Genomic DNA, 12864 nt, shown 5'->3' with positions numbered 1-12864 from the left:
TTCAAGATGGCGAAAAAAAAAAGCTCTCTTTTTTTCTTGATGAGTCTGCTTAAAGGCTTGTTGATTTTGTTTATCATTTCAAAGAACCAGCTCCTGGATTTATTGATTCTTAAAATGGTTCTTTTGGTCTCTATATCACTTACTTCTGCTCTGATCTTGGTTATTTCCTGCCGTCTACTCACTCTGGGCTTTGTTTGTTATTGTTCCTCCAGTTCTTGTAGATGTAGTGTTAGGTTGTTTATTTGAAATGTTTCTATCTTTTTAGGTAGGCCTGTATCGCTATGAACTTCCCTCTCAGGACAGCCTTTGCTGTGTCCCATAGGTTTGGGACTGTTGTTAGCTCATTTTCATTTGTTTCCAGAAACTTTTTGATTTCTTCCTTGATATCATTCTTAACCCATTTGTTGTTTAATAGCACGCTATTCAATCTCCACAGATTTGAGTGTTTTTGAGTTTTTTCCTTGAGGTTGGTTTCTAGTTTCAGTCCCTGTGGTCAGAGAAAATACTTGATGTGATTTCGCTTTTCTTGAATTTGTTGAGGCTTGTTTTGTGTCCTATCATATGGTCTATCTTTGAATATGTTTCATGTGCATTTGAAAAGGATGTGTGTTTTGCTTCTTTGGGATGAAAGGTTATATATATATCAGTTAAGTCCATTTGATCTAGGACATTGTTCAATGCCAAAATGTTCTTCTTGATATTTTGTTTGGAAGATCTGTCCATCTTTGACAGTGGGGTGTTAAAATCCCCTTGTGTAAGTGTGTTGCTGTCAATGTCTTGAAGTCCTCCAAGATTTTCCTTATATATTTGGGTGCTATGTTGGGTGTATATATATTTGCAATGTTTATGTCTTCTTGATGGATTCTTCCCTTGAGTATTATGAAGTGTCCTGGGTCCCTTTTTATGCCCTTTGTTTTGAAGTCTATTTTGTCTGATATAAGTATTGCTACCCTGGCTTTCTTTCCCTTTGCATTTGCTTGGAATATTTTTTTCCACCCCTTCACTTTCAGTCTGTGTAAGTCTTTTGTCCTGAGATGGGTCTCTTGTAGGCAGCATATGTGTGGGTCATGACTTCTTATCCATTCAGCTATTCTGTGTCTTTTGATTGGAGCATTTAATCCATTTACATTTAAGGTTATTACCGGTAGGTACTTATTCATTGCCATTTTACTTCCTTCATACCTGTGTTCCTCTTTCTCTCACTCTTTTTCTTCCTTTTCTTAAAGCAGACCTTTTAGAATCTCTTGCAGTGCTGGTTTGGAGGAGGTATATTCTTTGAGGCTTCTTTTGTCTGGGAAGCTCCTTATTTGGCCTTCTATTTTAATTAAGAGCCTTGCTGGATAGAGTACTCTCGGTTGCAGGCCTTTGTTTTCCATCGGAAACTTGGAATGTTTCTTGCCATCCCCTTCTGTCTTGGAGCGTTTCCACTGAGAAGTCAGCTGCTAGCCACATTGGGGCTCCTTGTATGTTACTTCCTGTTTTTCCCTTGCTGCCTTCAAGATTCTCTCTGTCTTGGAATTTTACCATTTTAATTATGACATGTCTTGGAGTGCACCTCTTTGGGTTCCTCTTGATTGGGATCTTCTCTGCTTCCTGGATTTGTGTGAATTTTTCTCTCATCAAATTAAGGAAGTTTTCCATCATTACTTTTTTAAACAGGTTTTCTATCCCTTGCTCTTCTTCTTCTCCTTCTGGTATCCCTATCATGTGGATGTTACTATGTTTCATGTTGTCCTGCAGTTCTCTTAATACATCTTCTTTTTTTTTTTTTAGTGTTTTTTCCTTTTCTTGCTCTTTCTTGGAGTTTTTTTCTACCTTGTCCTCCAGCTTGCTGATTCGATCCTCTGCTTCATCTAGTGTCCTTTTGATTCCTTCTACTGTGTTCTTCAGTTCAGAAATTGTATTCTTCATTTCCTCTTGGGTCTTATTGATTGTTTCTATGTCCTTTTTCATGCTGGTGTAATTTGCAGTAAGTTCCTTGTAGCTTCCCTGCAGTTTTTGGTAATTCTCTGTGAGCTCATTGAGCTTTCTTATAACCATTGTTTTGAACTCAATATCTGATAATCGACTTGCCTCTATTTCATTTAACATTGTTTCCGAGGATTCTTCCTTTCCTTTTGTTTAGGGGTTGCTTCTTTGTCTTCACATTATTCGTGAGACTCTTCTTGTTTGCTTCTGCTTCTTAAATTGATCTGTTTTGACTCCCTGAGTTTGTGGTGTGAACATTTATGGTAGGAGACCTGTGAGATTCAGTAATGCAGTCTTCCTTGATCTACTGTACTTGATGCTCTTGGGATATCCTTTATGCCATTTATGTTGGTTCTCTGGATGTAATTGGGTTTTGATTGTTGTTGGGTCATTCTTTGGTGGGTCCTTCCCTCCAGCTGATTGACTGAGGGTCACTCTGCCAACCACGTCTTGTATGCTGATGTGCAGGTGCTGCCAGAAGAAAACCACAAAGCCCAGGGAACAAACCTACATCTGCAAATATAACCCCCCCTCCCCGCACAATTCCACTATCAACAGCAAATGAACCAGTATTAATAAGGGTGTAAAGAGATTAAGACTATTATAAGAAAGGAGAGTAGATTTTAAACTATATTATAAAATCTAGTGACTTAATATACACAAACTTGATGGACAAGAAATGAATGTTAAAAAGCTATGCAGGAAAGCAAATATCACAAATCATGGAGAAGACCACAATGGATTTCATCTCCATAGCCTCTGGTATTTACCATTGTTTTTTCTTTCTGGATCCGCCTCTGGTGATGTCATATGTTGACCCACTCTGACCTTAGGCAGCCTGTTCTGAGACTGCCAGGGATATACTGTCTGTGGATGACTCCTTCGGTTGTTAATCTAGTCACTCAGCATTCAGCAGTCAGGCTTAAGCACCTCAGAGCCAGGGAAGAGTCCCTGCTGGGGTCAGGGCTATTGTTTCCCCTCAGGCTGCTGCTGCCACTCAGGGGACTGGTCTGCCTGAGCAAGATGGCTGCTGCCATCTGGGGGATGACTCAGCACTGGGATCCTGGCATCTACTCTCAGCTCTCTCCCCAAATCTTCCGACCCCAGTCTCTCCTCAGGCATCTCTAGCCCAGTCTGCCCTTGCCTTTGCCGGAGCCATCGGTAAGTGGCTACAAATGAAAATTTGTGCGTTGGCCCTTTAAATGGCTCTTTGCAGCTCTAGTCGTCTGTCTCTGGCAGAGAACAACACTGCCGCTTTTCACCACTGGTTGTTGTCTGTGTACTTTTGGGGCTCTGGTGCTCTAGGCTGGGGATCTAAGTTTAGGGTTTAGACCCCACACTTCTCAGCGGGATCCAACTGGCTGCTTAATTACCCCTCTAGCACTGCTGTCTGTGGGCGCCCAGCCAGCCCTCTCGAGTCTACACTGCACTCCTTACCAGTCAGCTTGTGCTGCAGCCGATTCTTCTGTCTGTCCGAGGTTATAAGTCTGCTCTCTCACTATTGTTCAGTTGTTTGTTCTGGGTGATTTCTCCACAATTTAGTTGTAATTCCAGATTGGTCCTGGGAGGAGGTTAGTGTGGCTTCCATTCGCTCCTCCACCATCTTACCTAACTTTTGGCATTTTCATTAGGATGTCTTGGTGTGGCCCACTTTGGGCCCAACTTGTTTGGGGTTTTCTGAGCTTCCTGCACGTGTATGTCTATTTCCTTTGACAAATTGGGGAAATTTTCTTTCATTATTCTTCCAAATAAGTTTTCAATTTCCTGCTCTTCCTCCTCTTTCTGGCACCCCAATGATTCAGATGTTGGTACATTTCATTGTCCCAGAGGTTCCTAAGCCTCTCCTCATTTTTTTGAATTCTTGTTTCTTTTTTCTGTTCTGGGTGAATGTTTATTTCTTTAGATCATTGATTTGAATCCCAGCTTCCTTCCCTTCACTGTTGGTTCCCTGTATGTTTTTCTTTATTTCACTTTGTATAGACTTCATTTTTTCCTTTATCTTGTGGCTGTACTAAATCTTTTCTCTGAGCATCCCGATCACCAGTGTCTTAAACTCTGCACCTTATAGGTTGGCTATCTCCGTGTCGCTTAGTTCTTTTTCTGGAGTTTTCATCTGTTCTTTCACTTAGGCCATATTTCTTTGTCTTCTCAATTTGGTGGCCTCCCTGTGTTTGCTTCTGTGTATTAGGTAGAGCTGCTTTGACTCCCCATGTCAGTGCACCTGTTGCATTGTAAGGGGAGGAGCCTTAGGTATTTGCCAGGGCGGTGCAGCCTGCTTCGTCGCTTTGTGGTGCTGTGTGTGTGGGAGGGGTCAAGGAGGGAACAACGCCACTTACTTGGCTCTCACCCCATTTCCAGTCACTTCTGCCACTTCCTGTAAGCAACTGGCACCCTTCTAGCTGCTGGTTTGGTGCTGATTCCTAGAGTGGGTGGGTTTGCATATGCTCTAGGATTGTGTGGCCCTTTAAACAGACTCTTCTGAGAGACCAGCAGTTTCTTATGCCATTCCAACCTCCACTGGTTTTTTACAGCCAGAGGTTATGAGGCTTTATTTTTCTGGCACTGGAATCCTGGGCTGTGTGGTCTGGCCTGGGACTGGGATCACTCACTCCCCAGTTTTCCCTCTCGGTTTTTATCCACTGCCTGTGAGTGTGTGACCGCCAGTTCCACTGGCCACAGTGGCCGCTGCCTTGCCGCAGTACACTGTGTCCTCTCCACCCCTCCTACCCGTCTGGAAGAATGTTTCTTCTTTAAATCCTTGGTTCTTGGACTTCCATACAGTTCAATTCTCTGGCAGTTCTGGTTGTGTTTTGTTTTTAGATTGGTTGTTATCCTTCTTATGGTTGTGCAAGGAGACAAAGAAGTCTACCTTTGCCTTCATCTTGGCTGGAAGTCCTCGAATATAGCAACTTATTATAGGGTAATTACTTATGGGAAGATTGGTTTGGAATGGAACAGACAACCAGCAATTCTACACAGAATATTCTTTGCTAACAGACCTTTCATAGTACTTTTTAAACAGTGTCACTTGAGTACTAATGACTGACAGGACAAAGGGACAAAGAATACAGTAGTGCTAGGGGCCGTACCTCTTGGTTACCTTGTGGTAGATAATTGTTTATAATCAATACTATTAGCAGTGTGGTATTTTTCTCAGCTGCCATGCCATTCTGGCTGTTACTAACAAAAATATTTATGGCTACATTTTTAGGAACACAGAGGATCATGAACTAGAAAGCTTTGCTATGCTCACTAAGGACAGTGAGGTTGGTCAAAGCTCACAGCACGAGAGGAGATGGTTTTGTTCACATCTATATCTGTACACCCATTTATTTATTTTTTCTTGCGTTGGTTGGTGTTTGGTGTCAGATCTAAAGGACCATTGCCAAATCAAAGGTCTTGAAGATTTGTCCCTATGTTTTCTTTAAGAGTTTATAATTTTACCTCCTACATTTAAACCTTTTATCTGAGTTAATTTTTTTCTAATTTATATTTTATTGCATTATGAAAATAATACATTTGGCAAAGTAGTCTAGACTCCAACTTGAAATAAAATTATGAAAGCGTACTGTTTTTTTCATGTAAAATACCATATGTATTCTGACCAATACATCTTAGGATTCCTATTAGGCCAATAATCCAATAAATGTAATTATAATTACATGTGAAAGTACAAGGTGTTTTTGCACTTATCCATTTTATGATTAGCACAACTCTCAAGAGATAACTGGGTGTCATTTGATCAAAATCCATATATTTATGAAAGTTCTGTTCAGAAGACAATTTGAAACACTACCCCAATTTTTATTTCCTTTGCTTCTACAAGTTGCATTTTCATCCTTTCCACAAGTTACATTTCCCATAATCAAACATGTAGCAGCTTTACACTCTGCCCAAGTACCTTTACAAGTAAACCAGTATATTACATTATTTAAAAAATTGCTGATTTTACAAATCTAGAAATGCGTAAATACATGCCTATCTACACCCTCAAAGTATTCTAAGCCTCAGTGTTTTAACAGAGCCGCATTGTCCGGGTCAGGAGCGCACGGATGCCTCTCCAAGCCAAAGGGCCGTAGCTCCCTCACAGGCAACTCCACTGTTCAGTCCACACCTCTGACAGGTGTGGTTACCATCAGTCCCAACCAGATTAAATTTATCTAATAATTAACATTTAAAATATGACATGTTCCACTAATTTCTGTTCTGCTACATTTTCAAAACTGAAAAGCTACATTTAAAAAAATGTAGTAATTTAATGTTTTTACTTTTTAAATAAGAAAAGTACTAAAGATGTATTATGCATATATTCTCACTTTTTTGACCAGCAAGAGTTTCAGATTCTTTTTACATGTTGGGTTCAGAGTCTAGAGTCTCACAGGTAAACAATCTGCTCCAGGACAGAAAAGAAAATTTTAATCACTGAGCTTAAAATGAATCGTTGACATTCTTTAGATCTTTTAATATGACTTTGCTTGTGGTGTGTTAAGAAAATGTGCCTAAAATTAGTCTTTTAAAAATTCACATCTGAATCAGTTACTATTAGAACGTTTTCAGGAAGTCTGTGTAAGTGCACCTATACGTACTTGCGGAAATTTACTTCCAAACGGGCATCGGTATCTTAAACCAGCTGAACAAGGTTTCCCAACTTAAGTACAGAAGTATTCCGTCTATCCTAAATGTATTCTGTGAGCATCCTACAATTATCTATATAAAAAGCAACAAGTTTCATCGATGATCAACATAGGAATACCTAATAAATATTAAATTAAACTATAAGTCAAAATGCAGATCTCTCATAGAGTTAGGTACACTCATCATTACTGTACTTTATTTAAGAAAGATACACACTGGCCCTCGCAAAAATAACAGCTGCAAGTTTATAAACAAAACCGCCGATCTGAAAGTCATGATGCTAATACTTCAATTTATAAGCAACAAGAGTAAATCTATTTGTTTACAACGGTCCATGGCACAATTAAAATAAATTATCAAAAGGTCACAGGATCTTAAAGAACATGTTTATTGACATTAATTCATAAATATTCTAAAGAAAATCTCAAGATTTCTTAACTTAAAATGTCTATAATCTGTTCTCATGGGCAAAATATCCCCCAACAAATAAGGTTAACAGGTCACTAAAGATGAATGTCACATTTAAAATTTGCTTCATTTTAACATTTCTGTAAAAACTTTAAAAAAATTTGTGAGAGCTATTTCTCCCTCCGATTACAGTAAATGAGTAGTTTTTACAGTAACGGTTGGACATGTTCACAAACACATCGCCTCGCTGCTGCGAAGGTGACAGCCAAGTCAGCCAGCGGTGTTACTCTACAAACATACATGGAGCCGAACCATTGTGCTGTTTTTAGTCACAGCAATTTAAGTAGTCAAAATGCAAAATTGTGGTTGCCACCCAAATCACCCAAAAGCGTATGATACAGTATTAGAAATTGTTTGTATCAGTTTTACAAGTTCATCTGTGTACTTCAGGTATCTGAAACTAAAAAAGGGATTATTTCATATTTTGATAAAAATGTACTCAAATATTTCATAGCATTAGTATTTATTGCTTTATATGAATACCGTATTGAAAGCCCAAGCATTCAGTTTACATGCAGAAATTATACATTTAAACACTGCGTCACAAAGGCAGTGAACACATTACATTCTACAAAATCTACTTTACAGAAATTTAAAAACTAAATATCAAAAGGTACAGCTGAAGAAACAGGTATAAATTTGGCAGCCAGTAATTGTGCCAGAGAAATTAAAGCTTGCATGACACTATATATGTGAATTTGAAAATATTGAGTTTAAAGTAATCATTATGTTTTGTGTTGGTCTGAAAACTATAACACCGGCTGTGGAAGAAGCATGTTTAAAAATACTTAATTCACAGAGAACCAAGATGGCGGCGTAGGTAGACACACTGCGCCTCCTCGCACAACCAGAACTGACAGAAAATCGAACGGCAAGGAAGTCCGACACCAAGGAAATAAAAAATAAACATTCATCCAGACTGGTAGGAGGGGCGGAGATGGGCAGCCGGGGTGGAGAGGACTCGCGTTGCCCTGGCGGGACCGAGACTGGCAGAGTGTGGGACGAAGGGGGCAGGCAGTCTGACCACTAACAGACCCTGCGGCCCCACATTCCCGCACAGATAAACCACGACGAACGGCGGGGAGCGAAGCAGAGACCGCATAACCCAGGGCTCCAGCTCGGGGAAATAAAGCCTCAAACCTCTGATTGAAAATGCCCGTGGGGGTTGGGGCAGCAGCAGGAGAGACTCCCAGCCTCACAGGAGAGGTCGTTGGAGAGACCCACAGGGGCCTAGAGTGTGCACAAGCCCACCCACTCGGGAACCAGCACCAGAGGGGCCCAGTTTGATTGTGGGTAGCAGAGGGAGTGACCAAAATCCGTGGAAAGTGGAGCAGGTGCCATTGCTCCCTCTCGGCCCCTCCCCCACGTACAGCGTCACAGCGCAGCGACCAGCGTTACCCCACCCCAGTGAACACCTAAGGCTCTGCCCCTTAAAGTAACAGGCGCGCCAAGACAAACAAACAAAAAAAAAATGGCCCAAATGACAGAACACTTCAAAGCTCCAGAAAAAATACAACTAAGCGAGGAAGAGATAGCCAACCTATCGGATGCACAGTTCAAAACACTGGTTATCAAGACGCTCACAGAATTGGCTGAATTTGTTCGAAAACCAGATGAAAAAATGAAGCCTATGCTAAGAGAAACAAAGGAAAGTGTACAGGGAACCAATAGTGATGGGAAGGAAACTGGGACTCAAATCAGTGGTGTGGACCAGAAGGAAGAAAGAAACATCCAACCAGAAAAGAATAAAGAAACAAGAATTCGGAAAAATGAGGAGAGGCTTAGGAACCTCCAGGACATCTTGAAACGTTCCAACATCCGAATTATAGGGGTGCCAGAAGGAGAAGAGGAAGAACAAAAAATCGAAAACTTATTTGAACAAATAATGAAGGAGAACTTCCCCAGTCTGGCAAAGGAAATCGACTTCCAGGAAGTCCAGGAAGCCCAGAGAGTCCCAAAGAAGCTGGACCCAAGGAGGAACACACCAAGGCACATCATAATCACATTACCCAAGATTAAAAATAAGGAGAGAGTCTTAGAAGCAGCAAGAGAAAAGGAGACAGTTACCTACAAAGGACTTCCCATAAGACTGTCAGCTGATTTCTCCAAAGAGACCTTCCAGGCAAGAAGGGGCTGGAAAGAAGTATTCCAAGTCATGAAAGGCAAGGGCCTACATCCAAGATTACTGTATCCAGCAAAGCTATCATTTAGAATGGAAGGGCAGATAAAGTGCTTCTCAGATAAGGTCAAGTTAAAGAAGTTCAGCACCACCAAGTCCTTATTATATGAAATGTTAAAGGGATTTATCTAAGAAAAAGAAGATAAAAAATAGGAACAGTAAAAATGACAGCAAACTCAAGAGTTATTAATGACCACACCTAAAACAAAAACAAGAGCAAACTAAGCAAACAACTAGAACAGGAACAGAACCATAGAGATGGAGATCACATGAGGGTTGTCAGTAGGGGATTGGGAGGGGGAGAGGGGGGGAAAGGTACAGAGAATAAGTAGCATAGATGATAGGTGGAAAATAGACAGGGGGAGGGTAAGAATAGTGTAGGAAACGTAGAAGCCAAAGAACTGATAAGTATGACCCATGGACATGAACTATAGGGGGGGAATGTGGGAGGGAGGGAGTGGGCAGGATGGAGTGGAGTGAGGGGGGCGGGAAATGGGACAACTGTAATAGCATAATCAATAAATATATTATAAGAAAAAACATCATAAAAATACTCAATTCACTTGAAAATGTCATACAAATTGTGGTGGTTTCTATGCACCCCCTACAGCTTTAGTCATTTAGCTCCAGTACATTACTAAAGTAATATATTAGTTCTTCCAGTACAGTGGTGTTTCATATCACTGACATTTTCATACTCTAGAATAATTTAAAAGAATGTGTAATATTCACAATGTTCAAAAAAACAAGCCAAACTTTAAGGAACCTGCCGGTTCTTCTGAGATGTTTTCCTGTCAGCTTTTTAAGTATTTATTTTACAAAATAGTAAGCTAACATTTGAACACAATTTCCAAGATAAAGCACATGTTCTCATAAATAATGAAGTCTTTTTCTCAGGCACCTCAGAAGTATATGAAACATTTTTAGTGTGAACAGATCTCTTGGAATGTGTTTACTTGGGTATTTCAACAGACTTAAGATTTCCAGGGTTTCTCAAGGGTCAGATTATATTTGAATTACACAGAAGAGAAAGAAACCATCTTCTGAAAGAGTGAACTCAATTATTACCAATAGAAAAAGTATCTACTGTATTTATTCATCTCTTATAGAAACAAAAATATAACATTTTCCCCCATTAGAATATATGTGTGTGTGTATATATATGACTTAAGTATAGATGACTTAAAATTTCATTATACACAATCAAACAATAAATCTGGAAATAAGCATGAAGCCCTACAATTCACATGTTAAACTGTTGCAACTATGACCAAAATATGAAAACTGCTGGAGCTGTCAGAAACAGACAAGACAAAAAACTTTCCTGTGTATGTATAAACTAAATAATCTCCAAAAGGTTTTCAAAATTATAATTACTTTCCAGTTTAAAAACTTTAATTCTAAATTAAAAAAAAAATCTATATACAAACCACTGATTTGACCAAACCAAAAAAAGTCAGTGGTAAGCAGGACCCAAGGAGCTGAGAGTCACATTTCTTATATGTACAACTCTTTCAGGATTTACTCCACAAAATACTTTATTTTACAACCTGCTTCTTTTTTAAAACTAGAGGTCCACTTTATTACATGAAAGTTTTATACAGTGTACAACCAGAATGGTATGTAAAATACTGTATCTAGATGTTTCTAAACAGTTAGTCTTGTTCCATTGGTTCTTCCGTGACTTCTGAGGCTTTGTCATCGTTTTCCATGGATGATTCTGAGAGAATTTCTTCACTTTTACTGGAACTTGATCCTAGTAATTCTTCTGTTTCATGGCAATAAGAGCCACTACTTTCAGGGCTTGTATTTTCACTATGTTCAGAATGTGAATCTTTCTCCGCTTGAGTCAGATCAGATTCCTCCGTTTGATTATCTTCCTCAGAAGTCTCTTCATTCACAGTTAAGGCATCATCGGATTCTTTTTCTTGGTGTTTTCTTTCTGGGATCATTTCTCTTGATGTCATAACAGACTCTTGTTCACTCTCTTTTATACAGTGTTGCCTGGTACAACTACTTTCTCTGTCTTCATCCTGAGGTGAAGATGATGCTTCTCCTGCTTCTACCACGAGTGAAGAAATTTCACTGGAAGATGTGTGACTGGCTGTCTCTTTGACTTCACTTCCTTTGTCTAATCGAAGTCTTTCTACCTCATGCCCTTCAGCTTGCACAGCACGTTGACCGGGATGTTTGCTTTTTGTGGGGCTCACTGAGGAGCCTGCTGACCCAGATGTCAGAGAGTCGCTGTGATTTTTGTGCTCACTTTGCTGTGAGTTTGCCTCTCTGCCGCCTGTGCCCTCAGGCAAGCCATGTGCTGTCGTGCGAACCGACGAAGAAACCTTCGGTCACTAAGTGGCCGGGGTGCGCCCGGCCCGTTTATATTAGACCTTTCACTGTAACTTGATGAATTTCCAGGAAACGTAACACCATTCATTCAATTTAAACTATTGGAATTGGTTTTATTTTATTTTTTTTTATTTTTTTTTTTTTCTGAGGAAGGATATACACAGCTAACCACCATCACATTCTTCTCTACCTGTCTGAAAAATTTGCCTGTTCCTGTATAATTTCTCCTTGGATCCGTTAGCAATTCACACAGTCGCTGAATAGTAAAAGGGATACCATTAAATCCAGCGACAATTTCCAGGATTCTTTCCTTCGTTTCGTCAAAGGGAATGTATTCGGCATTAGGGTTAGCTGCCCCTCTTGGTTTGGGAGCTGAAGTTCTGAAATCACCCACCACTTTCTCCAGTTTGAAAGTAAAATAGCCTTTAAATTGGAACCCCTGAGTCATCGTTGCTCCAGTCCTGGCTACATGACAAGCAACTGATCCAGGACTGGACAAACCTCCTTTCACTCTTGGCAAAATCTGTCCGTGGCTGGACGAACAGGCTTCCCGGGTCCCTCCGCCTCCCTCCTCGGCCCCTCCGGATCCCTCCGCGGCCTCCGCCTCCCTCCGCGGGTGTCCGGGATCGGCGGCCCCCCCGCCCTCGCACCGGCCAGCCAGCCAGCCACCGGGGCGGGGAGCCGGGGGAGCCGTCCTATTTAGAGTTAATTTTTGTGTGTGTTGTGAGGTAAGGGTCCAGTTTCACTCCTCAGCACGGGGTCAGTCACCTAGCACCCTTTGCCGAAAGACCCTTCTTTACCCACTTTAATGTCGTTTGCCTTTGACAGACACCACGTGACCACAGCCGATGGGTTTATTTCTGGGCTGTCTGTGCAGTCCTTGATTTGTGCCCTGTGCCACATAATGACACGTCAGTGAACGACAGCCTGCGCCTGTGATGGTGGCCCCACAAGGTCGCCCTGGGGCTGAGAAGCCCTATTGCCCTGTAGGAGACGTTGCATCACTCACGTCTGTGGGGATGCGGGTGGAAATAACCCACAGCGCTGACGGTCATGTAAAAGGGCGATGGGCACGATTACGTATGGTACATAACACGTGATAATGATAAATAATCACGTTGCTGGCTAATGTATTTACTATACTATAATTTTATTACTTTAGAGTGTATTGCTTTCTAGTTATAAAAATGTGGGCTGTAAAACAGTACGCCGTTTTCCATCTGATGTGTCTCCATTTGCTGTGTCTCTTCGTGTATCATTTTCTGTTG

The 12864-nt window shown here is 40.8% G+C and overlaps 1 protein-coding gene across 1 annotated transcript; it reads right to left on the bottom strand.

Moving 5' to 3' along the window:
- Nucleotides 1–10905: 10905 nt before the first annotated feature.
- On the bottom strand, nucleotides 10906–11680 carry LOC112298241 (serine/threonine-protein phosphatase 4 regulatory subunit 2-like). Its single transcript, XM_024553097.2, has 2 exons — nucleotides 11631–11680; nucleotides 10906–11569 (listed from the first exon to the last, which is right to left on the bottom strand). Exons 1-2 carry the CDS (start codon nucleotides 11678–11680, stop codon nucleotides 10906–10908), a joined length of 714 nt encoding a protein of 237 aa, XP_024408865.2.
- Between the last annotated feature and the right edge of the window lie 1184 nt (nucleotides 11681–12864).

Source organism: Desmodus rotundus, chromosome 1 (genome assembly GCF_022682495.2).
Source record: "Desmodus rotundus isolate HL8 chromosome 1, HLdesRot8A.1, whole genome shotgun sequence".
Classification (NCBI taxonomy): Eukaryota; Metazoa; Chordata; class Mammalia; order Chiroptera; family Phyllostomidae; genus Desmodus; species Desmodus rotundus.
The sequence above is the reverse complement of the archived record's forward strand: the minus strand, read 5'-3'. Positions and strand labels throughout refer to the sequence as shown.

Excerpts from the sequence above, each read along its gene's own strand:
- LOC112298241 (XM_024553097.2), bottom strand. The coding sequence starts at position 11,680 with ATGGTGTTACGTTTCCTGGAAATTCATCAAGTTACAGTGAAAGGTCTA. Across the intron at positions 11,570-11,630 it reads GTTACAGTGAAAGGTCTAAT|GACAGCACATGGCTTGCCTG; the intron begins ATAAACGGGCCG and ends GTCGGTTCGCAC.